This window comes from Schistocerca cancellata, chromosome 1, assembly GCF_023864275.1.
Source record: "Schistocerca cancellata isolate TAMUIC-IGC-003103 chromosome 1, iqSchCanc2.1, whole genome shotgun sequence".
NCBI classification, from domain to species: domain Eukaryota; kingdom Metazoa; phylum Arthropoda; class Insecta; order Orthoptera; family Acrididae; genus Schistocerca; species Schistocerca cancellata.
In genome coordinates, this window is record NC_064626.1 from 824945427 (window position 1) to 824973018 (window position 27592).

Below are 27592 nucleotides of genomic sequence, written 5' to 3' on the forward strand. Positions count from 1 at the left end.
TACAATACTGTAACAGAGATTAGTTTATTTTTTTTTAACATTACACAACATATAACTAAACAACATTTACAAACTCCAAGATACAAACAAACATGGGTTACAGGTGGGAAACACATTCTACTGGTAATGTTGGATTGTGCTTCAACAAATTGTATTTGTTTGGAACTCTGTATATGTTCATTACAAACAAAATTACTATCACTTAAAAGTTTTTCATGAAAGGAAGTGTCACAGTTTTAGAGCCGTAACAAAACAGTCTTATTAAGCAAAAATTACACAAAACAAAACCAGACCAATGTAGACAATGATCATGATTCTTCTGGAGATTTCTGGTGCTAGTCATTACTGTGATCTGAAACAGAAAAAAGTCCAAAATGTTTAGAAGTGCATGTAGCAGACTGATCATACTATATTTTGCAGAATGCCCAAATATTTTTGTGACATTGTAAAACAGATTCATAAAAGTTCTTTTTCTTATCTTTGCTTTATCAATGCCTTGGGCATAGAAAGAACATGCGAGACGTATATTTTTACTTATTCCAAACTTGTAACAAACCTCATCCTTTCTTTAATCTGTTCATAAACATTGCTATTAAGTAATGCTGCAACCATTATCACATTTCCCACAAAGGAACACTAACAAACAAGCTTCCTCATTCAATGAACAGGTTCTACCCCCCTCCCCCAGAGTTACAGAGAGAGTCCCAAAGTTACTAAATACTATGTCAGAAAATATCTTTTCTGTCAACAGTCAGTCTAAGGCTACCTATAAACCACTACACACACACACACACACACACACACACACACACACACACACACACACACACACTAGACATTAGTGCGGAAAATTATCCAAAAAGAGGACAGGTCCTCAAAAGAGGAGCACCTTTAGCCACTGGTCAGCAGGCACAATGTACCCAAAGCATTTATAAGTTGTGGAACCAGGTTCCCTAATGGCAAGTCATGTTCATAGCCTATAACTGGCAGAAGTTCTGTGTTCTGCCCCATTACATTCATAAGGAAACTAATCACTGGCACATGAAGGAAGAGAGATCTGAGGCTTCCAATAGACTTCAGATCCCAATTGTGACCTGCTCTTGTCAGGCATCCTAGAGGACAAGCTATTCATAATCAAAACTAAATTTTATGTTTTTGCAGGGATTCATGTCCTACTATGTATTACAGTCAGCATTTATCTTATCTAGAATGAGTTTCAACTTTTCCACGATTTGGCAAATTTTATTTTATCACTTGACTTTGTTGCCAAATGCCCTTTCTCACACCACAGTCTTCAAGGTAACCATTTCTCGTGTAAAAGGTCCTCACCCACTCAATATTTACTGCACAATGATATTGCGTCAATATACTGTGCTAAATACAAGGCCAAGAACAGTACAATATTACTGCACAATATTTATGCGTGGGACATCTGTTAGAATATTGTCTTTGAAGCAAACATATTGGCACTCTATGATGTACGACTTACATGTATTGTGGTTGCAATTGCTATGTGATGCAAAAAGAAAAGAAAGAGGAGGAAGTGGCTATGGGCAAAATAGTGTATTTCTGCAATAAATAATTTAAGTTTCTGAAATGAACAAATGAGCAGTTGCAGTGATATTTCTCTGCACTTAAGCATTTTTATTGGATGTTTCTACAGCTAACAACTGAATAAGTACTAAATACGTCATCAAAGTACTCCCTGAATGACCTTCAACAGATGATTCCTTTCATATGTCTGTCCTGATGAAGTCATATCCATATGGCACGGCTTTATTAGTTGTTTGCATGTCCTCAAATCACAACATTTTGGCGGGAATTACTGTCCATTATGAAGTATCAACCTTACATGGCACAATATATTGCATAGTATATTTTTAAAACTCTGCAGTCTCTTAATATATTGCACAATATCACCCTTATACTCTACAGTATAGTCTCCAATCATTAATAATAAATTAGTGCACAATGTACCTCAATAACAAACATTACTGCCATTCAAGGCTGTTTCTCCCACAAACACAAAGTTTATCATTCAAGTTCTGCCAGACAAACTTTAACTTGCCTTCCTTGGAACATGCCTAAAAGCTTACTTTCTCTCATTTCTTCTCCCTTTCTCTAACTGTTATGGGCTGTTTGTCCCATGCCAATCTCTGCACTTAAATCATCTTCATTATTTTTATCTTTTCACAGATGTAGCTGCTCTTCTGTATGATAGAAATAAATCTCCAATATTAGAATATCATCAATGATCTCCAGCAAACAACTTTTAATGAGAAATGGTGCTCTGACAATTACAATAATATATAAAATCTATTACGTATTTACCCACTGAATATAAATGACTGAACTTCCTCTTCAAGCTGCAGTTAATATTTCACTTGTTAACATAGCAACAATTGTAGGAGTGGCTGATTTGTCACATATGCAAAAGGCCCCATGAAAATAAAGCAAGTTACGTGCAAAGCTGAGAAACATGTCTACACTATCAAGCAATGTCGCTCTCTCTGTTAGTAGTCTGATAAAGTAAGGAATATTAGTTTCCTCCAACTACAAGTGACAGTAATACAAGTTCTAACAAAGAGATAGAGGGGCTGGCTAGTACTTAGCTCAGTACAGCTGATAGATACACATAAAACAGAACCGAAAATTTACGTTCCTAGCTTTCAGAACAAATGTTCCTTCATCGAGGAAGAGAGAGGGGAAAGAAAGAGAAGAAGGGAAAGGAGATTCAGTTACTCACAACCCAGGTTATGAAGCAACAGGGAAATGAAAATAGGGAGGGTAGCAAGGATGGAGGCATGGTTGTCAGAGGGAAGCCAAAGATATTCTACTGTAAGTACTGTGCCAGCTTAAAACCAAAGAGGGTGCATACAGAAGTAAAGAGGTATATAGTATAAAGATAAACACATGGTAGGATGAAAAGATGCGTGAATGGCTAAAGAGGAAAGGGAAAGAGGAGAAGACTGAAGAGTAAATGGGAGTGAGGTTGTTTAACGTAGGTTCAGTCCAGGGGGATGGCGGGATGAAAGGATGTGTTGGAGTGCAAGTTCCCATCTCCGCAGTTCAGAGGGACTGGTGTTGGGTGGGAGAAGTCAAATGGCACATACGGTGTAGCAGGTTCCTAGGTCCCTAGAATTATGCTGGAGGGCATGCTCCGCTACTGGGTATTGGGCATCTCCTAGGCGGACAGTTCGTCTGTGTCCGTTCATACGCTCAGCCAGTTTAGTTGTTGTCATGCCGATGTAAAAGGCTGTGCAGTGCAGGCACGTCAGTTGATAAATGACATGTGTAGTTTCACACGTGGCCCTGCCTTGAATTGTGTATGTTTTACCAGTAGCGGGGCTGGAGTAGGTGGTTGTTGGGGGATGCATGGGGCAGGTTTTGCAGCGGGGTCAGTTACAGGGGTAGGAACCGCTGGGTAGAGAAGGTAGTCTGGGAATATTGTTGGTTTAACAAGGATGTTACGGAGGTTAGGGGGGCGACGAAAGGCAACTCTGGGTGGTGTGGGGAGAATTTTGTCAAGGGATGATCTCATTTCAGGGGTTGACTTGAGAAAGTCATATCCCTGGCGGAGTAATTTGTTGATGTTTTCGAGGCCAGGATAATATTGGGTGACAAGGGGGATGCTTCTGTGTGGTCTGGGGGTAGGAACATTGTTGTTGGACGGGAAGGAATGTATTGCTCGGGAGATCTGTTTGTGGACAAGGTCTGCAGGAGAGTTGCGGGAGAGGAAAGCACTGGTCAGGTTATTGGTGTAATTGTTGAGGGATTTGTCACTGGAGCAGATACGTTTGCCACGAATACCTAGGCTGTAGGGAAGGGAGCGTTTGATGTGGAATGGATGGCAGCTATCAAAGTGAAGGTACTGTTGTTTGTTTGTGGGTTTGATATGGACAGAGGTGTGGATGTGAGCTTCAACAAGATGAAGGTCAACATCCAGGAAGGTGGCTTGGGTTTTGGAGAAGGACCAGGTGAAATTCAGATTCGAAAAGGAGTTGAGGTTATGGAGGAAATTAAGGAGTGTTTCCTCACCATGAGTCCAGACCACAAAGATGTCATCTATAAACCTATACCAGGCCAGGGGAAGCAGTTGTTGGGTCTTCAGGAAAGCCTCCTCCATGCGGCCCATGAAGAGGTTGGCATAGGATGGAGCCATCCTGGTTCCCATGGCCGTTTCCCTGATTTGTTTGTAGGTCTGGCCTTCAAAAGTGAAATAATTATGGGTGAGGATGAAGTTGGTAGGTGTGATAAGGAACGAGGTCTTTGGAAGATCTTTTAGTGGGCGTTGGGAGAGGTAGTGATCAAGGGCAGAGAGACCATGGGTATGTGGGATGTTTGTGTAAAGGGATGTAGCATCTATCCCACATACCCATGGTCTCTCTGCCCTTGAGCACTACCTCTCCCAACGCTCACCCGAAGATCTTCCAAAAACCTCGTTCCTCATCACACTTACCAACTTCATCCTCACCCATAATTATTTCACTTTTGAAGGCCAGACCTACAAACAAATCAGGGGAACGGCCATGGGAACCAGGATGGCTCCGTCCTATGCCAACCTCTTCATGGGCCGCATGGAGGAGGCTTTCCTGAAGACCCAACAGCTGCTTCCCCTGGCCTGGTATAGGTTTATAGATGACATCTGTGTGGTCTGGACTCATGGTGAGGAAACACTCCTTAATTTCCTCCATAACCTCAACTCCTTTTTGAATCTGAATTTCACCTGGTCCTTTTCTAAAACCCAAGCCACCTTCCTGGATGTTGACCTTCATCTTGTTGAAGCTCACATCCACACCTCTGTCCATATCAAACCCACAAACAAACAACAGTACCTTCACTTTGATAGCTGCCATCCATTCCACATCAAACGCTCCCTTCCCTACAGCCTAGGTATTTGTGGCAAACGTATCTGCTCCAGTGACAAATCCATCAACAATTACACCAATAACCCGACCAGTGCTTTCCTCTCCCGCAACTATCCTGCAGACCTTGTCCACAAACAGATCTCCCGAGCAATACATTCCTTCCCATCCAACAACAATGTTCCTACCCCCAGACCACACAGAAGCATCCCCCTTGTCACCCAATATTATCCTGGCCTCGAAAACATCAACAAATTACTCCGCCAGGGATATGACTTTCTCAAGTCAACCCCTGAAATGAGATCATCCCTTGACAAAATTCTCCCCACACCACCCAGAGTTGCCTTTCATCGCCCCCCTAACCTCCGTAACATCCTTGTTAAACCCTACAATATTCCCAGACTACCTTCTCTACTCAGCGGTTCCTACCCCTGTAACCGACCCCGCTGCAAAACCTGCCCCATGCATCCCCCCACAACCACCTACTCCAGCCCCGCTACTGGTAAAACATACACAATTCAAGGCAGGGTCACGTGTGAAACTACACGTCATTTATCAACTGACATGCCTGCACTGCACAGCCTTTTACATCGGCATGACAACAACTAAACTGGCTGAGCGTATGAACGGACACAGACGAACTGTTCGCCTAGGAGATGCCCAATACCCAGTAGCAGAGCATGCCCTCCAGCATAATTCTAGGGACCTAGGAACCTGCTACACCGTATGTGCCATTTGGCTTCTCCCACCCAACACCAGCTCTCTGAACTGCGGAGATGGGAACTTGCACTCCAACACATCCTTTCATCCTGCCATCCCCCTGGACTGAACTTACATTAAACTACCTCACTCCCATTTACTCTTCAGTCTTCTCCTCTTTCCCTTTCCTCTTTAGCCATTCACGCATCTTTTCATCCTACGATGTGTTTATCTTTATACTATATACCTCTTTACTTCTGTATGCATCCTCTTTGGTTTGAAGCTGGCACAGTACTATACAGTAGAATATCTTTGGCTTCCCTCTGACAATCGTGCCTCCATCCTTGCTACCCTCCCTATTTTCCTTTCCCTGTTGCTTCATAACCTGGGTTGTGAGTAACTGAATCTCCTTTCCCTTCTTCCCTTTCTTTCCCCTCTCTCCTCCCCGATGAAAGAACATTTTTCCGAAAGCTAGGAACGTAAATTTTTGGTTCTGTTTTATGTGTATCTATCGGCTGTACTGAGCTGAGGTAAGTACTGGCCACCACCTCTATCTCTTTGTTAGTATTTGTGTCACATCTTTATATGAGATTTTCCAGTAATCATTTAGTAATACAAATTCTACAGCCAAATCCAGTTAGGATAATGATATTAAGTCATATATCTGCTGTAACTGTCTTCTAAGGATGTCATCTTTCTTACCGCAATGGAAGTTTTATTTTACTTCTGTGTAGTAGGTACTACTCCCAAACATGACTCAATTAAAATCTAACTTCTGTATTGGCCTTGAGCACTATGGGACTTAACATCTATGGTCATCAGTCCCCTAGAACTACTTAACCCTGCTGTTCTGTTCACTTTTACTTGACATATATACTGTTCGGGTCAATATGACCCGACATATCAAAATGCTTTAGAAACATAAATTTTGGTACAGTTTTAGCTATCGACATTGTTGTTCTATTCCAGTACCTTGTTAGTAATAATAATAATAATAATAATAATAATAATAATGGTAATAATAATAATAATAACAATGCATACAACTTTATTGAGGGATATTTTTCATTTAAATATGCACATAAATTTGAAACAACAGACAGTTTCCATTACAGGCATTCAACTTAGAAAGCACTACAGTTTTTCCATACTTCTATTCTTATTGTTGACAGTTTAGACGTAAGTATTGACATTTTCTAACAACAGACAGTTGTCATTACAGATATTCATCTTAGAGCACACTACAGTACAGAACACACTACAGTTTTTTTATTACATTCCAACATAGAAAGCACTACAACTTTAGAATCCTCTCTTCTTACTGATTGTAGTTTAGGCACAAGTATTCACATAAATTTGAAACAACAGAATTTTCAATACAATCATCTTATAAAATACTACAGTTCTTTTCTTACTGCTTGCACTGTGGACACAAGTAGGTTACATGTTTCTTGCAAATATGTTTACTACATTTTCCACACACCATGTTTGTTTTATTGTCATTACTTGATGGACAGAACTTACAGCGTGCACGTTTTGTAGATTTTCTTGTTGTTACCGATTCTGACACACCACCCACATCATTCGGGTTTTGGATGCTTGTGACCATTCTCAAAGAATCTTCTGTTCTTGGGAAATGCGTTCTTGATGCAATATGTTCTTTTATCAGTGACTTTCCAAGTTCCTCCAAGAATATTCTCCTTCTAGTCAATTTGCTTGCATTCCAATTAGGGTCAACCGAAATCCACAAAACGTATGCATTATAAGCAGAAACATCAAGAATATTGTAGAAAACTATCATTGGCCACCTATTACTTTTTCGTTTGCATGTATATGTACCTAATAACTGATCAAGCGTGTCTACAGCACCTTTGGTTGAATTATAGTCCAAAATCATTTTTGGCTTCTTATCAGCCCTGTCACTGATTTCCGCATCATGGTGGAGAGTGCTCATAAGTACAACATTCTTGTGTCTCTTAGGAATATAATTAACCACAGTAGTGTCATTTGTGAAGTAAAATGAAGAGCTGTGTACCTCCTTGTTGGTCATTTTGTGTGGAAGCTCCGGCTTATTTTTCCGTATAGTTCCCAACATAGTCAATTTCCTTTTCAGAAGCAGCTGCCCCAAATTGTACGACGTAAAAAAGTTGTCACACGTGATATTCTGACCACGTAACTCAGAAGTGAGATCAGATACCACCCTCATTCCCTGATTTCTTTCTGGTGCCGCTCCACTCACCTTTCCTGTATAAATTTGGGCTTTCAGTACGTATGAAGTTTTGCTGTCACACATGGTCCATATTTTGATCCCATATTTTGCCGGTTTACTTGGGATATACTGCTTGAATGGACAGCGACCTCTAAATGCTACTAACTGCTCGTCAACAGTAACATTTTCTCCTGGATTATACAGTTGAGGAAGGACCTCTACCCACTTCTCCCAAATACTACGAATTGCGGCAAGTTTGTCAGTACGTCGTCTTTCCTCTCTAGTAGATTTCTTGTCAAATCGCAGGACACGTGATATCTTACAGAATGTTTCATGAGACATGGTTGCTCGAAATATGTTTCGCCCAGTATCTTTATCCCACAAACTTTTTGTAGACTCCCCATGAGATCGATATACACCCGCTAGGAGTAAGAGTCCTAAGTATGCATGGAAAACAGAACCATCAATATCTGTCCACTGTTCACCATAAACTCGCTGCCCTTCAATATTTGTCATCTCTATTATTTCATTTTGAAGCGCTGTGTGAAATACTGCTTCAAATGAACATTTTACATCAGATATTCTGCTGACTGCATACCTGGTAACTCCTGGGGTACTCTTGATGATGTTCGAAGCTGGTAGGCGACCATGTTGTGCTGGTGGATGCAACTGCCATTCTATATTCCCATTTTTAGAAAGAAAAGTCTCTACACTATTTTGTATGGGCTGTGGACTGTCGTAACTGTCATCGGAACACTCGCTTTCAGATGCATTGCTGATGTGATCTTCAAACTCAGAAAGTGATCCTTCATCTGGTGAGGCATTTACTATTTCTTCCAACTCACGATCATTCAATGGTCTCATCGCCATGGTGTCACAAGTCAAACTGGGCAGAAACAAAGCATTCCAATTATTGAGAACTGCCAATTATTATTTCCTGGGGAAAGCAACAAACAAGCCCATTGTTGTGAACGCATGGAGCTTTAGGTGATTGTTGAGAGTAAGTTGGAATGATGCAGTCACTATTCCCACACAACACAACAAAAATAATTTTCGCCATTTCCAGATTTTAGAAATAAATACGAGTTACACTAAACATATTTGTGTCGGGTCATTATGACCCGAACATTACATATGCAACTATTACAGTTGAAGCCCAAACTTCTTAAACTTTTTTAAAACCTTTTAAAACACATGCTGCTCATCCATTTTCAGACAAAGTCACAAAGTTTCATAAATATATATTGGTATTTACATAATGTAAAATAACGTTCATATTCGTTTCGGGTCATATAGACCCGAACAGAACAGCAGGGTTAAACCTTCCTAGCCCAAGGACATCACACAACACCCAGTCATCACGAGGCAGAGAAAATCCCTGACCCCGCCGGGAATCGAACCCAGGAACCCGGGCGTGGGAAGCAAGAACGCTACCACACGACCACGAGCTGCGGACTAACTTCTGTATTGATTATTTAGAACCTCGACGGTTAAAACGGTATTAATGTAGGACATTGTCACACATAATTATCTAGTGCTGAAGTACACAGAACATTCAAAAATTAACTGAAGACAGTTATAATCTTTTTACAAGTTATTATTTCTTCTAAAAATAGAGTAAACACATTACTTACTTTTACCATCACAAGCCACAATTTTCACTTTGTCAGCTTTTGCAAGATCTTGCACCTCACGAAATTCCACATCGTTCAGCATAAACGTCCATACATTGTCACAAAAACGATATGTATTTAATTTCCCAGCCTTAAGACAAATGAAACAAAACAGAAAATTAAAAGCACTGAGGATCATATTACATAAGCTGCACAATTTCTTTGGAAAGACTGTCTCATACTATGTGCAGGTTCTTAAGAAAACAAGAGACTCATTTTAGAGATCAATAGATTAAAATATGATACTCAATAAGCTGTTTTTGAAATATCCCTATACATTCTTACTAAATAGAGAAAATACTCAGCATGACTACTGAAATTTAGAAGGTGATAGTTTATCCACATGTTACAGCATATCAATGCATGCCTTACTTAATGTCTGTTTTCAGCCACTCATGGTCTTATGGAATTACATATGCTTCTCACTTCTCAGAAGTCCTCATTTACCTTAGTAATCTTATTGCAGAAGTAATAAATAATAACATGGAAAAGATATGTTGTTACTCACCGCACAGACAGGCAGAATGAAAAAGAATGCTAAAAATGTTCAGATTTCAAATAAGTCCTTCATCAGATAAAGAAAGCACACATACATTTACAGAACTACAACTCACACATACTAGTACACTGTAATCTCCAGGCTCTAAGGCTAAGGCAGTTAGACAAAATTACATTTCCCCTCTGACAGAAGGAAAAAATACCACAAGCCTGTTAAGTGCAGCAAAATATCAAAATGATTACGAACAGCAAGAGTAGTGCTTATTAATCAGACCACTTGATCACGAACTTTGTGGAGTTACAAGTCAAGAGAAGACTGGGCATAGACTGTTCAAGATAATTTTCAATTCAGGGGCGCAGAAGCAAAACGGTAGAGGAAATGTGAGATGTGCCCAGACAAGAACAACATTGGCTATTTTATTGTGACCTCTGCTGCCAATTATATTCTCCAACTACTGATGCAGCACTTTTTAACAAGAATGGCAGCAGATATAAAAAGACTTCCACAGTAAAGTTGGTACACAAACTACCTACTGGCAAAGTTTAGTGGGCTTTATGACAGAGTAGGGGTGAAATTTCAGTAAAATAACTGGATCGAGATAGTAATTTGTGTTTGGATCTTACAACAACTGGCTCACTAACACATACACTATAGGACTCACACAATTAGAAAGCAAAACAAGGACTTCAAAACTTACAGCTTCATACTCAGACGGCATAGCTGATGTAATGAGGCAAACTGTGCAAAGTTAATAAACTTTCAAGTCCACATCTACAGATCTTGAGCTGCTACACTGTTACAGAACTGTCATACAAAACTGTTGAGGCTTTCGTGGCCAACTGTTGGCTTAATGCCTGTTTGCCTGTTGATTTTGTCTTTGAGTGTTTAACTGATGTCTGATTAAAAAAATTCTTATGTTTCTACAGCACAAATGGCTGGTTTTGACGAATGTTCACACTCCAGGTGGTAGACTGACATCAAATCCTATGGTCAGAGATTATATGTACCTGTCACACCAAAGTTTGGAGCCTTTCCCTGGTTATTTCTGCTGTGGTTCTTGCCTTGTTACTTGCAATGGTTATTTGCTGCAGCACTGGTATCCATGATCCATTATCCACAAAAAATAATCCACTAACAGATATCCTGTGCCTTATCCACACACATCCCAAAGCCTCCAACAACCCCAAGAATTGGCTGTAAAGAAATGCCCTCCTTGCCACCCAATATCATCCCAGACTGGAACAACAAACATATTCTTCATCAGTACTTTGATTTCTCTCATCGTGCCCTGAAATATGGGATATCCTACTCAAGATAGCGGTGAAGTATGGATGACGTATGCCTGCTTCTGTATGTGTGTGTGTGTGTGTTTTTCAATTTCTGAAGAAGGCTGTAGCCTACAAGCTCAATATGTAAACAGTCTTTTCATTGTACCTGTCCACAACTCAATGTCATATTTACGGTGAGTAGCAATGCATCCTTTTCATAATATTCTTGATATTCCAACTTGGACTTTCCATTGTTTAATCTCAACATGTGCTTTCTGTAATAGCTTCAGCTGGCATACATTTTTCATCATCCGAGCAAGCAGCAGAATGTTTACCGGGGATCAACCCCATCAAATACATTATGAGGAATATACAAAACACTTTTTAATGCTCTAAGTTAGGTCTTAGCACGAAAAATTAAAATAAGGGCCCAACAAGAGTAATGTTCATTCCCATTTACAACACGACCTTCAAGAAATTGTTACTCAATCAGTACCGTGTTGGCAGACTGCTGCATTTCCCCAATAGTGTGCACAATGTTGGCTGAAACAACAGATAGCTAGTAACATCCAGAGGTATCTACCTGCTTGCAGTTGTAATCACAAAGCCAAGAAATTTTTCTGAATTTTTTTTCCACTGTTAATTTCACGTGTCAAAACAAGTAAAATGTGGTATATGGAATTTACATGGTAAGTAAGTGCAAAAAGATTATTGCTGGTTTCAACATGATAAAAACAACAATGTAAACAGATAGTTTAAAAGTGGTGCCTGGATAGCCCTGCACCAACTATATAAGGCACTCAAGTGCACAAGCACTTGGCAGAATGAAAGGCACATGAGTAAATAGTAGTATTAAGTATAAGACCCTATGTGCAAATGAGAACTCAGAATAATAAGTAATATGTGACACCTATTCCAATCAATTAATACAGGCAACTTCCTCAATTCTTCAGGGCAAAGAAAGATACAACATACCTTGAAAGTTAGCCTTGATTTCACTCTTGTTGCTAACGCATTGTTGATTGATTTGTCAAACTGAAGCATCACCTTAACGGCAAGCTGTGGAGATATTTGTCCATACTGAAAGAGGAAACACACAGCACTATATTTCTATACAGGGCATACTGTACTGTTTTGTAAAACCAGTCATGTTACAGAAGATACAAACAATAACACTCTTCCATGTCAAAATAATCTTTTCTTTGGACGCTTGAATTTAAATCTGAACAAATTAATAACCTGCATATAATATACAAACAAGAAACAAATTATGTAAGACCGAATAAAAAGAGAACAGCAGAAAATTAAAACAATAACACGATGTGTGAGTAAAATTATCAAAGCAATATTTTTTTAAGTCTACCATGACTTGTTCCATATCACTGAAGGCTTTCCTTGAGAGGATCTACAGACAGGTTGATTGACGGAATGAAAGAATGAATAAGCTCAAATGATTTATATCTTTACAAGCCTTACTGTTTAGTGTGAGGTTCCAACAATATCTGTAATACTTTTTTTTTTTCTTGTCTTCCTCCTGTTCTGTTCCTCTTCAGTAATACATGTGTTTCAATTCTATTTGGTCTTTTTTGCTGTACTTCTCTCAGGCATAGTTAGGCAAGCCACTTGACCCAATTTGACACATCCTGGAACTATTTTATTTCTGAGGTTTAATTTTCAATGTCAGTTCACCATTACTGGTATATGATTAGAAAAATATTTCATGAATATTTTCTTTCTATCTTTATTTCCTAATCTGTAGAATACACCTTATGATGATATTTGGTTTGTGGGGCACTCAACTGCGTAGTTATCAGTGACCGTACAAAGTCTCAATATGTGCACAGTCCAGTCTCGCCACTTTCCAGAACGATGAAATGGTGAGGACAACACAAACACCCAGTCCCCTGGGCAGAGAAAATCTCCAACCTGGCCAAGAGTCGAACCTGGGACCCCATGATCCAGAGACAGCAATGCCAGCCACTAGACCACAGGCTACTTGGTTTAGATGATATGAAAATGTAATTTTAGAGCACTAGCTTAAACAAGATGGTTTTCATAATCACATTACTAAAATAAAAAAATAAAATAAACAAAACATATTTTGCATGTACCAATGAAGTACTGATACCTTTTGGATACCACACTAATTTATCTTCAAAAATACAAGTGCATAATGGTCAGTTGTTTAAGGAAAAGTAAGTATACTTCATTTCTTGTCAAATTTAGTTCTTAGGGCATGATGTGTCTTCAAATTCACCAAATCCACTACATAAAAGATGACATTTTAGACTCTTTCAATCTCTTGGATAAATTTCTGTGGAGACCACGCTGATAGGTTTAATTGCTTTTAAATTTTACAGATATGCATCTGGGCGGACATCGAAAAGAAACTTTAATATGATCTTGTTCAGTAAAATGAAAGTTCAGAATTTCAATCTTCATTCTATCATTCATTTTGTCACTATGCGATGGACAAGCAACAGAAGTTTCGTAGACAGATTTTTGTTTTAAAGTTTCCTAGTATTGCCTGACAAGGTAGACAAAAGGCAAAAGCAGAATGACAGTACTATAGTGCTACACCCAAGAAAGACAGACAAATAAAAAACATACTGCCCAGTATTATTAAAAGTGGATCAGTACCATGCTGAACATCTAGCATCAAGTAAACACTGAATGGTGCATTTCATATTATGGTTTGAAATCTGTTATTCTATGACTTATCTAAATAAATCACTACAAGTTTGAATTTCATTGCTCTATTTATTTTGTAAAAACCTACATGTACATGACTACTGTGCAATTTACAATTAAATGGTGTGTACAGGGTTTATCGAATCACTTTCAGACTATTTCTCTATGGTTCCTCCCTTGAACAGGTAGTCAGAAAAACAAAAACTTAAGTCTTCCCATGTGAGCTCTGATTTCTCTTATTTTACTGGGATGGTCTTTTCTCCACATGATAGTAGAACCCAGCAAAATACTGTAAGATTTTTAGGAGAAAGTTGGTGATTGAAATTTAAACGTTCTCTCCATAGTAAGAAATTTCTGTTTTAATTACTCCTGCGACAACTAGTGTGTCATATCCATAATGTTCTTCCCCCCTTTCTGCCACAATAAAAAGCGAGCTGCATTTCTTTGAAATTTTTCGATGTCATCCATCAATCCTATCTGGTAACGATCCCCCATGCAGCAGTATTCCAGAAGAGGATGGACAAGTGTAATGTAATGGGGTTCTTACATCTTCTACATGTTCTGCCAATAAAACACAGCCTTTGGTTTGCTGTCGCCACAATATTATCTCTGTGATGCTTCCAGTTAAAATTTTTGTAATTGTAATACCTAGGTATTTAGTTGAATTGACAGCTGTTAAATATGTTTGATCTACTGTGTAACTGAAATTTGACGGATTCCTATCACTACACACATTTTTTATTGTTTATAATCATCACTTTTTACACCACAAAGATATCGCATCTGAATCATTTTGCAATTGGTTTTGGTCTTCCATTAGCTATAAGAGATGGTAAATGACAATCTAAGAGTGCTGCTCAGATTGTCTGCTACATCATTTACACAGATTAAGAACACTTGGAATGCACATTTCATCCAATTACACATACAATTTAGCAAGACTATTCTAGCACAGAAAAAACTAAGACCTTGAGACATTCTTAGATAATGGTTGGCCAACGCTATTATTCTATCTTTTGCTTTAAAAGTCGGTTTCCTTGATGTCTGTTGCTTTATGTCATCAGAAGCCAACCAGCAACTTTTCTCATACAGTTTCCTTGTCATACTCTTAATTGCAGAAGTTTATGATCTGAAGAAAGTTTAGTTGAATATATATAAAAACACAGCAAGAAATGCTACTAACCAATACTGTAAAAAGTGGAGAAACAAGAAATAAACTTTAAAAAATTACTTAGACGACTGATGTAATCTACAATACTCTGAATACATTGCTTACAAACTTACACCACAAGATACTGACCAAATTTTTTGGATTACTTCATGCCTTCTGTTTTTTTATGCCGACTGGCATTCAGTTGAACAGTAAGTTGGACGTATGTGAGAAATTCCCAAAACTACCATCAAATTGCCTGATAAAATTGGCCTAACAGCACAGGACTGAACCAAGCTGATACTGTCAACCCAATTTGACAGGTAGTTCTGCAGCCACGCCAACTGGGTTGCAGAACTTATACCTGCATAATTTTTTGAGTTGCACTTCATAGAATTCAAGATGATGCAAACTACGGAAGTGGACATCTTTTCTAATGTAGAAATTTCACTGTTTTCTTCCCTTTCTTAGTGCAGAAAATTGCTTTCTCCTATTTTATGAGAATAAAGTGGTGGTGGTCTTTACAGTAACGTCTCTAGTGGTACGCCGGTTATCATTTCTCTTTTACTCAGTGCCTTTCTGTCAGTTACTTCAGACTCTGATCTTTCTGACTGGAAATCATGAATCTAGTAGCACAACTGTGATGATCCTCCATAGACATGCAATTTGATTGGGAGCCACCTGTGAAGAATCTTATCAACAACTTTCCGTAAATGTAGAAATGATTAATCAATTTGAAAGCCCCAGTCAATAGCGCTCAATACTTGGTGTGAATCTAATGTAGTGTGTCCTCTTTACATTTTGTCTATCACATGCCATCATGCATTTAATCTTGTGCTTAATTCCTTAAAGTATGGTTCAGATATATTCTTCATTGGAGTGGGGAAGCAACTCTCCAGTAGTAAATTTATGCATATCATCACTGTAATAAATAAGTGTATTAATATATATGTTGGGTAAGTAAGCCCACTTACATTCTTTCAATATTTTGCACTCCATTTACAGATGTAACCTTTCACAGGCCTATGCTATCAACAGCCCTTTCCACCAGCTATAAATTCAATCACATTCATAACAACGTACCTCATCCAACCGGAAAGAAATTTTCTGCAACCACCCTTCTCATTGCACACAAACTACTTTGAGCTGAAATATGGCTGTACATAATTACGTTATCATGTTACTTCCCATTGCTGCCAAAAATTATGTTTACTTTTATTGACAAATGGTTTTCTTTACATAGTTCTTGGAATGCACATTTCATCCAATTACACATACAATTTAGCAAGACTATTCTAGCACAGAAAAAACTAAGACCTTGAGACATTCTTAGATAATGGTTGGCCAACGCTATTATTCTATCTTTTGCTTTAAAAGTCGGTTTCCTTGATGTCTGTTGCTTTATGTCATCAGAAGCCAACCAGCAACTTTTCTCATACAGTTTCCTTGTCATACTCTTAATTGCAGAAGTTTATGATCTGAAGAAAGTTTAGTTGAATATATATAAAAACACAGCAAGAAATGCTACTAACCAATACTGTAAAAAGTGGAGAAACAAGAAATAAACTTTAAAAAATTACTTAGACGACTGATGTAATCTACAATACTCTGAATACATTGCTTACAAACTTACACCACAAGATACTGACCAAATTTTTTGGATTACTTCATGCCTTCTGTTTTTTTATGCCGACTGGCATTCAGTTGAACAGTAAGTTGGACGTATGTGAGAAATTCCCAAAACTACCATCAAATTGCCTGATAAAATTGGCCTAACAGCACAGGACTGAACCAAGCTGATACTGTCAACCCAATTTGACAGGTAGTTCTGCAGCCACGCCAACTGGGTTGCAGAACTTATACCTGCATAATTTTTTGAGTTGCACTTCATAGAATTCAAGATGATGCAAACTACGGAAGTGGACATCTTTTCTAATGTAGAAATTTCACTGTTTTCTTCCCTTTCTTAGTGCAGAAAATTGCTTTCTCCTATTTTATGAGAATAAAGTGGTGGTGGTCTTTACTGCCCACTATATTTGCTCGGTTCTGTCATTTCCATATTTCTGAAGATGCGCACTGAAGAACTTTTCTTTCACTATTAATCTACTTTAGCATCAAATTTCCCTTATCATCCTTTAAAGGCATTTGACACCACTTACAACCTCCTGCAACTTTTCACAATGATTTTCTACCTCCTCTTCAAAATGAGACCACATTGATTCAGAATATTATTGAGCAGTATAGTGATATACTGATCAATCTTCTATTATTAGCGTGTCTTTTTTTTTTTTAAATGAATAACCTGACCTGATCCACACACCTGAAGGTTCTTCTTGTTGATGGAATCTACAGAACAGGGTGAACAAATTACTATTCCCATGGAATTAATTCTGTTAATCTTTACAAGTTGAGCTATTCAATCTGAGGTTCCTCCAATGTCCACTATACTGTTTTTAATTTCTTTGTTTATAATGGAGAGTCTTCAACTGAATTTCCTCCTGTTTCATCCTCATTGGTAACAAGTGTCCCGATCTTAATTCTTTTTGGTTTTTCTTCCTTTTTTTCCCTGTAATTCTGCTATCCACACATCTCTGGATCATAAACTTTTGTAATTTATTGTCTCTAAATAAAAGGTAATACAGGCAAGCAATTTTCTAAGGTATATTTGTGTCTTTAATACAACTGGCTGACAGAGAACACCTGGCCAGCATCTCTTGTCCTAGGGTCTGAGTGACATGCCCTTTTTTAACCCAACACACTTTAACCCAACAGTTTTAGTATGATGGCATTTTTTTTATTGTACGTATGGTACATTGTTAACATAAGGGTGGCTTTTTGTGGCTGTGGATATAGTGGAAATGATTTCAGCTACACAGGTAAAGTGGAAATAATTATGTACATTCTACTTCATAAATGGCTATTAAACTTCAGATAACTACATGTCACTTTTCGTGGGTATTGTGGACTTTATTGAAACTACAAAGGTCAAGTGAATTAATCATTACTAGCAGTTGTGGCTCTTTTTTGGTGAAGTTGCTGCTCTGTCATTAGTTGGGATGATGGAGTTATGTTTAGCTTCACAGGATCAGTGAAATTATTGACAGTAGTAATTTTGGTGTTTCTTCTTGTGGATATCACTATTTTTCATTGGTGAGCGTCCCACAATACTCATTTTAGGTGTATAAGTCAAGTGAATTTTTCAATACCATCAGCTGATGGTTTTTTTGTTCTTTATTTTTCTCTTGAAATTGTTATTTGATCATTCTTTAGTATCACGAAGTTGAGTTTACTTACATAGGATAATTAAAGATGACAACACCAATTTCCTGATATATTTGGAGGGTTTATATAATATGGATTAACCCATTTTTGACTTTGGCCTATGTAGAAAGTACGGGATCTGTCATTACTCATGTACTTGATTGTAAGCGGCATTTTGATGGTAGAGCTAGGCATCCTGTACGGGGCGGACAGGGACCAGGTAGAACTCGCAGTGTGAAACCAATCCCCCAAACCAACAAGTTCTAGGCACTGTCCTTCCCTTACACTCAGCCTGAGAGACTCAAGTCACCTGTTTTGGGGAAAACTGTTTTGTCCTGTGTCAAGAGGAGGCAAACACAAAAGGGGAGGGGTCTATTAGGTCATCGGGGTAGGTGTCCATCAGTCACAGACAGTTTTAATGTATGGCGAATGATGGTATCCCTTAGGGAACTGGCAGCAATGGACAGGAAAGGACACCAGGTACACTCAGGGTGTATGCCTGTGGGCCTCATTCAACATGTGAAGAGGCTATTCCAGCATCCACTGAAAGACCAGCTGCAGAGAGTGGTGCATGTTGGAACAAATGATGCCTGCTGTCTGGGCTCCAAGGTCATACTTGGATCATTCCAGAAACTGGGAGAGAAGACTAGCCTTTTGCATGGAGTTTCAACAAAACCCACTATTTGCAGAATAGTCCCCAGAACTGACTGTGGCCCCTTGGTTCTGAGTCATGAGGAGGGACTGAACCAGAGATTTTGAAGATTCTATAACAAGCTGCGCTGCAACTTCTGAACTAGTGCCATAGAGTTGAGAACTGCGGGGTCCCCCTAATTGGGTCGGGTGTGCTCTACCAGCAAAGGTTGCTACCCAGGTAGTTGGCACTGTGTGGGATGCACACCAGCCTTTTTTAGATTAGGCGACTCGCCAACAAATTCAGGTAACAATAGCTGTAGGAAACCCAGAAGTATCAGTGGAAGATCGAAAAAAATGCCTCCTACAGGTGAGAGCATTAAAATCCAGAGGTTAACTGTTGTAGTATTTGCAACAAAGTGACAGAGTTCAAAGCACTCCTGAAAAGCAGTGAAGCTGACATAATACTAGGTACAAAATGTTGATTGAAACTTGAAGTTAACAGAAGTGAGATTTTTGGGGAAAATTTAAGTATATGGTGAAAGGATATGCTAATGAGAAATGGAGGCAGTGTATTCGTAGCAGTAGACAACAAATTCAAATCCACCAAGACAGAAATTGAAGCTGCAAGGCAATGCAGTCTCCAGTCGACACCGTCTCTGTGTCACATGTTGCTGGACTTAAGATTACTTGACCAGCCTTGGCACCAACCGTTGCTACGGAGATACATTTTCAGAGCAGCAGATTGGCCACTGATGATAAGTTACATTGAGAGATATTGTCAGAGGAGTCTTCAAATGTTATGTAGCAAGTGGAGGCACTCAGAATTTCTCCTACCCTAATTCCTTAATTATCCTCACCCAGTTCTGTACTCTGAACCACTTATAGCTTGTATCTACAAATGGCCAGGGTTCTATACGCAGTCCACACAATCTTCCACTCATCGATTATTTGTCTGAGGTAAGACCCATATTGCAGAAGTGATGTGTTCTTCACACTCCCTCTCAGGACACAACAGTATGCAAAGATGGGCAGCATGAATATTCAAAGGCTTGTTTCATCTGTAGGAGAGTGTCAAAGAGATGGTGAAAAAAGCAAACAAGTAGACTCTTGAAGACAGACATGAACTATCCTGAGAAAAGTCTACTAACAATGTTTCAAGAACCAGATTTAAATGATGACTCTAGGAATATGCTACAGCCCCCTATGTATTGCTCACACAGGGATCGTAAGAACAGGATCAGAATAATTACAACACACACAGAGGCATTCAAACAATCATTCTTCCCGCACTCCATATCCGAACAAAAAGAAACCCTAATAACTGGTATAATAGGTTGTAGCCTCTGCCTTGCACTTCACGGCCATTTGCAAAATACAGATACAGATTACAGATGTAGACGTGATGGAAGTAGCCCTAATTTGTTTGGTTTGTTCTCGTCGAATCCCTGTGGAAGTTTCATTAGTTACTTATTAGTTATTTGATCATTTTACATATACTTTCTATTACAAAACTGTTGTTGTTCTTGTTTGTTGTGCCTGCTTGACTGAGATGATGGCTGCCATACTGGATGTAGGTGTGGTGTTTACCAATATCTACCACTTTGGTGTGAACATCTGTGTTGGATATTGGGAACTATCCCAGTTGGTGCATTCAGCTTTCAGTAAAGTAAGTACCTGTGAGTGATGACAGTCTTAAAAGGAACAGATTCTTAGGCAGTGATACACAGAAATCACAAACTAATATTACAAACTAATGTGATTACTGTTTTCTGAGTTAAGAATATTTTTCAGGATACCCATGAGGCTATGCAGACTGATAAAGATACTTGCCAAATTATTTGCATACATTCAACAAGTTCCATAATGAGACCAGCCTTATTTGAAAACTTTTTTTACCTCTTGCCTAGATTTTCGAAATTGTATTAGCTATCTCAGGTCATTATTCACATCAAATGCTAGAGGAACACTCCTCTCACTATATAACTTGTTTCCCCACCACAGCTATGACTTCCTAAGGCTTGCATTGAAATATGGCATGCCAGAGCTCGGATAGTTTCAACATCATACAAGGTTAGGTTTGGTTTCTTTCTCTTTTGATATCTGCGTAACTGTATGCATTAGATCTCTTCCCACTTCTTCACTGAGTCTTCTTTTGATTTAATATTATCCACTGCACACTGGACCTGTTCCAAGCCCTCAAGGTTGCATATCATGTACATCTCCCTTTTAATTACTGTGTCACTCTATCCAACTTTGTAAACACTTTTCACTTTAACTCATTTATCTTCATATTTATATTCTTATGTCAACTGTGCACTTCACTCTCTTCACTAGTATCAAGATACATTATAAAATTGTGAATTATGCAGCTGCTCCTAACCACATACCCGTTTCTTATTCTCTCAGTAATATACAACAGTTTGCACTTCATTCATTTCATTAAGCACTTTTCTTGTCCACACATTTTTTTTCCATACAGAAGTCTTAATGTTCTCCACATTTCCCCTTCATTTTACTTTAGTGCTGACACAGAATTTATGTTCTTCATAGAGTGAGGCAATTGTCAAGTTACGAACCCAGTCCTCAATACTAACTTGGGTTTGGGACTTTTTCTGATGCTTTTTGGTTCTTTTATCTCTGACAGTGGTTTTCATACATATAAAAAATGCAAAGTTGCTCTGGTATTTGTTAAACTGTCAGTCTCTCTGTAACATGCTGGTTGAGTTTGTTCAAACACTGGTATCATGGACCATGTCCTCTAAAGTATCAAGTTGTTCAACCTGATCTTCAGGAAGAGGACTGATTTGCCCCCCCCCCCCTTTTTTACTGTCTGAGGTATAAGCGTGATCAACAATAGCAAGGTTACACGTAGCAAAACAATGTTTCAACGTGTTAACATTATATAACGCTCTGTCGCATAAATCTTTAGGAGCATTCTGTAAATGACTAACAAACAACCGTTTTCAGTTGCTTAAAGTAAACTGAAAATTTCAAGATATATTATTTATATTTCCGAAACTTCACACCAAACAATTTGTTTCCTTTGTAAATACTGAAAGTGTCTTAATCACGTTACTTCCGATTTGAAAGTAAATCAATAGTTCATTACATAATTTGGATTTTGTATGCATGAAATCAAATGCTTACCACCATTCATTTATAACACAGTGGACATGGAAAGATATTCTGTTCAGCTCAATGGGAATGATGGAAAATTTATTTATTTGTTTACGAGCACCTCCCAGAATGTTTAGTGGCTGAAGAACAACCAATTGTTATCTAATGAAAAATCTATCAAACAACAATTGATATTAATTTCCATAATAAACAAAAAATTGGTTATTAATCACTTCAGCTCTCGGATACCAATGAATGAAAAACAAAAAAATACATTTTGTAGGTGATAAGGTAAAATTTAAGACTGAGTTACAGTTAGAGATACTGCAAATTACCATGTGGGTTATAATTTAATTGAGCATATAACACTATACTGCTCCATGGAATTAATTCATTTAATCATATGTTGTTGTTGTCTTCAGTCCTGAGACTGGTTTGATGCAGCTCTCCATTCTACCCTATCCTGTGCAAGCTTCATCTCCCAGTACCTACTGCAACCTACAGCCTTTTGAATCTGCTTAGTGTATTCATCTCTTGGTCTCCCTCTGTGATTTTTACCCTCCACGCTGCCCTCCAATGCTAAATTTGTGATCACTTGATGCCTCAGAACATGTCCTACCAACCGGTCCCATCTTCTTGTCAAGTTGTGCCACAAACTCATCTTCTCTCCATTTCTATTCAATACCTCCTCATTAGTTACGTGATCTACCCATCTAATCTTCAGCATTCCTCTGTAGCACCACATTTCGAAAGCTTCTATTCTCTTCTTGTCCAAACTATTTGTCGTCCATGTTTCACTTCCATACATAGCTACACTCCATACAAATACTTTAAGAAACGACTTCCTGACACATCTATACTTGATGTTAACAAATTTCTCTTCTTCAGAAACGCTTTCCTTGCCATTGCCAGTCTACATTTTATATCCTCTCTACTTCGACCATCATCAGTTATTTTGCTGCCCAAATAGCAAAACTCCTTTCCTACTTTAAGTGTCTCATTTCCTAATCTAATTCCCTCAGCATCACCCGACTTAATTCAACTACATTCCATTATCCTCGTTTTGCTTTTGTTGATGTTCATCTTATATCCTCCTTTCAAGACAGTGTCCATTCCATTCAACTGCTCTTCCAAATCCTTTGCTGTCTCTGACAGAATTACAATGTCATTGGTGAACCTCAACATTTTTATTTCTTCTCCATGGACTTCAATACCTACTCCGAATTTTTCTTTTGTTTCCTTTACTGCTTGCTCAAAATACAGATTGAATAACATTGGGGACAGGCTACAACCCTGTCTCACTCCCTTTCCAACCGCTGCTTCCCTTTCATGCCCCTTGACTCTTATAACTACCATCTGGATTCTGTACAAATTGTAAATAGCCTTTCGCTCCCTGTATTTTACCCCTGCCACATTTAGAATTTGAAAGAGAGTATTCCAGTCAACATTGTCAAAAGCTTTCTCTAAGTCTACAAATGCTAGAAATGTAGATTTGCCTTTCCTTAATCTATTTTCTAAGATAAGTCGTAGGGTCAGTATTGCCTCACGTGTTCCAACATTTCTGCGGAATCCAAACTGATCTTCGCCGAGATCGGCTTCTACCAGTTTTTCCATTCGTCTGTAAAGAATACACGTTAGTATTTTGCAGCTGTGACTTATTAAACTGATAGTTCGGTAATTTTCACATCTGTCAACACCTGCTTTCTTTGGGATTGGAATTATTATATTCTTCTTGAAGTCTGAGGAAATTTCGCCTGCCTCATACATCTTGCTCACCAGATAGTAGAGTTTTGTCAGGACTGGCTCTCCCAAGGCCGTCAGTAGTTCTAATGGAATGTTGTCTACTCCCGGAGCTTTGTTTCGACTCAGGTCTTTCAGTGCTCTGTCAAACTCTTCACGCAGTATCATACCTCCCATTTCATCTTCATCCTCTTCCATTTCCATAATATTGTCCGCAAGTACATCGCCCTTGTATAGACCCTCTATATACTCCTTCCACCTTTCTGCTTTCCCTTCTTTGCTTAGAACAGGGTTTCCATCTGAGCTCTTGATATTCATACAAGTGGTTCTCTTTTCTCCAAAGGTCTCTTTAATTTTCCTGTAGGCAGTATCTATCTTACCCCTAGTGAGATAAGCCTCGACATCCTTACATTTGTCCTCTAGCCATCCCTCCTTAGCCATTTCTTTAATTTTACTTATTTCACAAGAGGTTGTTAGGTGAAACTTAATCTGACTAAATTCCTTCCATGTACTGTCTGGCTTTTTCTTTTGAACTGTTCTCACCACTTTTTTCTCCTACACTTACGAAATGGTCACTGAATACATTAGCTACTTGTGTACTATTGGTTAGGATGGTCTCATTCTCTTTAATAGTAATACTACCTACCCCAGTGGTTACTTTTCCTGTCTGCCTTCTAACAACATTCAATTCTGATTTTATTTTATTGCCGGAGTTGTTAATTTCTTCTCTAATATACATATATCTTGATTTCCTTACAACTTTTCTCAGTATGTTACAATAATTTTTATAGTGCAAAACTACTTCTGGATCTTTAATAGTTTTTGCTGTCTGATAGTTTTCTTTTTCTTTCTGAAGAGACTTTAATACCTATAATAACCCAAGATTTCTTTGAAAAGTGTGTGGTGTTACACTTGGTAATTTTCTTTAGTAAACAATGTTCAAAGAGGGATATAAATTTATCAAGAAATATGTTGCACTTATCATTTGGCTCATAATATACATCTCCCCGATTAACAGTTCTTAAGCTTTCTCTGAATTGCTGTATAGATACTGGATTGAGTGACCTCACACTTTTACTTAATGCGTAACATTGCAGAGCGATATGAAGTGGGACAAGCATGTAATGGCAGTTAAGAGGAAGGCGGATGGTCGTCTTCGGTTCATTGGTAGAATTTTGGGAAGATGTGGTCCATCTGTAAAGGAGACCGCTTATAGAACGCTAGTGCGACCTATTCTTGAGTAATGCTTGAGCGTTTGGGATCCCTATCAGGTCGGATTGAGGGAGTACATAGAAGCAATTCATAGACGGGCTGCTAGATTTGTTACTGATAGGTTTGATCATCATGCGAGAGTTACGGAAATCCTTCAGGAACTCGGGTGGGAGTCTCTAGAGGAAAGGAGGCGTTCCTTTCGTGAATCGCTGCTGAGGAAATTTAGAGAACCAGCATTTGAGGGTGACTGCAGTAAAATTTTACTGCCGCCAACTTACATTTCGCGGAAAGACCACAAAGATAAGATAAGATAGATTAGGGCTCGTACAGAGGCATATAGGCAACCATTTTTCCCTCGTTCTGTTTGGGAGTGGAACAGGGGGAGAAGATGCTAGTTGTGGTATGAGGTACCCTCCGCCACGCACCGTATGGTGGATTGCAGAGTATGTATGTAGATGTAGAATGGTTTCCGAACTGTACACCCTGTTAGGTTTTGTAAGTTAATCAGTTGTGCATCATGGTCCGACAACCCATTTACCATAAGGAAAGCATGTGTTTGTTTTACATCCTCTTTCTGTACAAATACATTATCTATTAACATGCTACTGTTTTGAGCTATATGTGTACGGAAATTGATCATTGATTCTAAGTTATATGTAGTTAATAATACTTCTAGTTTACTTTTCCTATCAGAATTACTTAGAAAATTTACATTGAAATCACCACAGATTAACAATTTATTCTTTTTGTCTGGCAAACAGCATTAATAGGGAGTCAAACTTTTTTATGAACAGCTCCCAGTCTCCTAATGGGAGATGTGTCTTTAGTAGTAAAAATCCTGAAGATGCAATACAAATTTTGAAGCTTATTTGGTAATCAAAGGCTTCTCTCAGCTAGAGGACACCGACTACAAAGAAACATTCTCATACGTAGAAGAATATGCTCATTTAAGATATCTCCTATCCGCTGCCATAAAAGAAAATTTTTAATTCACTACATGGATGTGAAGACTATATTTATCAATGACAAACTGAGTAGCAATTTTTGTGATTTCACCAGAAAACTCTTCAAGAAAAGAGTGAAACTTGGCTTCTGAAAAGTGGCATGCATGGTCTTAAACAGAGTGCTTACTGTTGGACTCAGTGCTTACGTAAAGCATTAACAAAGATGAACATGAGCCGATCAGTAGCTGGTCCAATACATATCATAGAAGAAACTGTGATTTTGGCCATGTGGTTGATGATATTTTTATTTTGACACAAAATGAAAGTTCGATGAGCAGTTCCAAGAAACAACTTCAATCTGATTTCGATTTTAGATGAAGAGTAACAATATCCAGATATTAAGATCATAAAAAGTGACAAAAGAGAATTGTTGATTGACCAACCAATGTACGCAATGAGAATCCTAGAAAAATATGGCATGAATATCTGTAAGCCAGTTTCCACAGTGCTAGAACAGGGTGTGAAGTTGTCAGTAGCAGAAGAAGATGAAATGAGGAAAAAGTAAGTATCCTACTTGGAGACAACAGGACTTCTCTAACATTTAGGTCGAACTTCCAAGCCAGATATTGCCTTTGCCGAGTATATGGCATTTTAACCTTTCAATAAGAGTTATGGATAAGGACTCTTAAATAGGTAAAATTAGGCCGCATATGATTATTGAACCGACCAGCGCTAACAAGTTAGCTCAGAACCAAACAAGTGTGCGACCCAAGTACATTGAAATTGGCATAATTTCACTGGGTACCACCTAAAACAAAAAGATACCACGAAAAATGTTTTCTAATTTACTGACCAAGTCTCTCAGGACATAAAAATTCCAGAAATTGGTTAAATTTATGATTTAATCACATAAAGTGCAACGCATTGTGCTCTGAGATGGTGTGGTGTTCGACAAGATTGAAGCACATAAAAATATTTGTTCAAAGTTGCAGGTTGGGATCTGGCGAACAAATTTTTTTTGTGTATGCCGGCCGGTCATATACTATGTAAATACTTACATGTATTCTTACATCTCCAAACTAGTTTCGTGTTACATGGCTGACGCAGTAAGCTTTTGTAAATTGTCGGGAACATATTGAATAGAGTAAAATGTATGTTCCTATATACTGTTCTTCCGTAAATGTTATTTTACTGCGAAAATATATAAATCAAAACGTAAACACTCGCAAAAAAAAGCAGCAACTGCGGACTAATTATATAAAGGATGATAACAAGTAATTACAGCTAATATTAATCTCGTTAAGTCGTTCACAATCAGAATTAATTCTAGATTTTTACTACCCGATCTCAAAAAACGATATCGTTTCCAAAGACACTGTTCGTCGCAATATTACGTACATTTACCTTAAAACTACTAACCTGTATCAGTTCGTCCAGACTTTCTTGCAACGTATTCCCTAATGTTGTATTCCTATAAAGCTGGTATGACATTTTAGTCACCTAAACCTTTTGATGGGTTGGATAATAACAATAAAGTGGTGTATACACACTACACAAACAGTAATTTCTACAGACGCCTCATACCACTCGGCGCACAGCAACCGATTGTCTTTGGAATTTGGAAATACTTC

At 38.4% G+C, this 27592-nt stretch overlaps 1 protein-coding gene across 1 annotated transcript; it reads right to left on the reverse strand.

Annotated features, from left to right (window-relative positions):
* Positions 1-27592, reverse strand: LOC126188514 (transcription initiation factor IIA subunit 2). The gene is made up of 4 exons (XM_049930119.1): positions 27381-27592; positions 12189-12293; positions 9408-9537; positions 1-352 (listed from the first exon to the last, which is right to left on the reverse strand). Exons 1-4 carry the CDS (start codon positions 27450-27452, stop codon positions 336-338), a joined length of 324 nt encoding a protein of 107 aa, XP_049786076.1. The 5' UTR covers positions 27453-27592; the 3' UTR covers positions 1-335.

Coding starts and splice junctions, on each gene's coding strand:
- LOC126188514 (XM_049930119.1), bottom strand. CDS start 27,452: ATGTCATACCAGCTTTATAGGAATACAACATTAGGGAATACGTTGCAA. Junction 12,294..27,380: donor GTCTGGACGAACTGATACAG/GTTAGTAGTTTT, acceptor TTCCTCTTTCAG/TATGGACAAATATCTCCACA. Junction 9,538..12,188: donor AATCAAGGCTAACTTTCAAG/GTATGTTGTATC, acceptor ATTTGTCTTAAG/GCTGGGAAATTAAATACATA.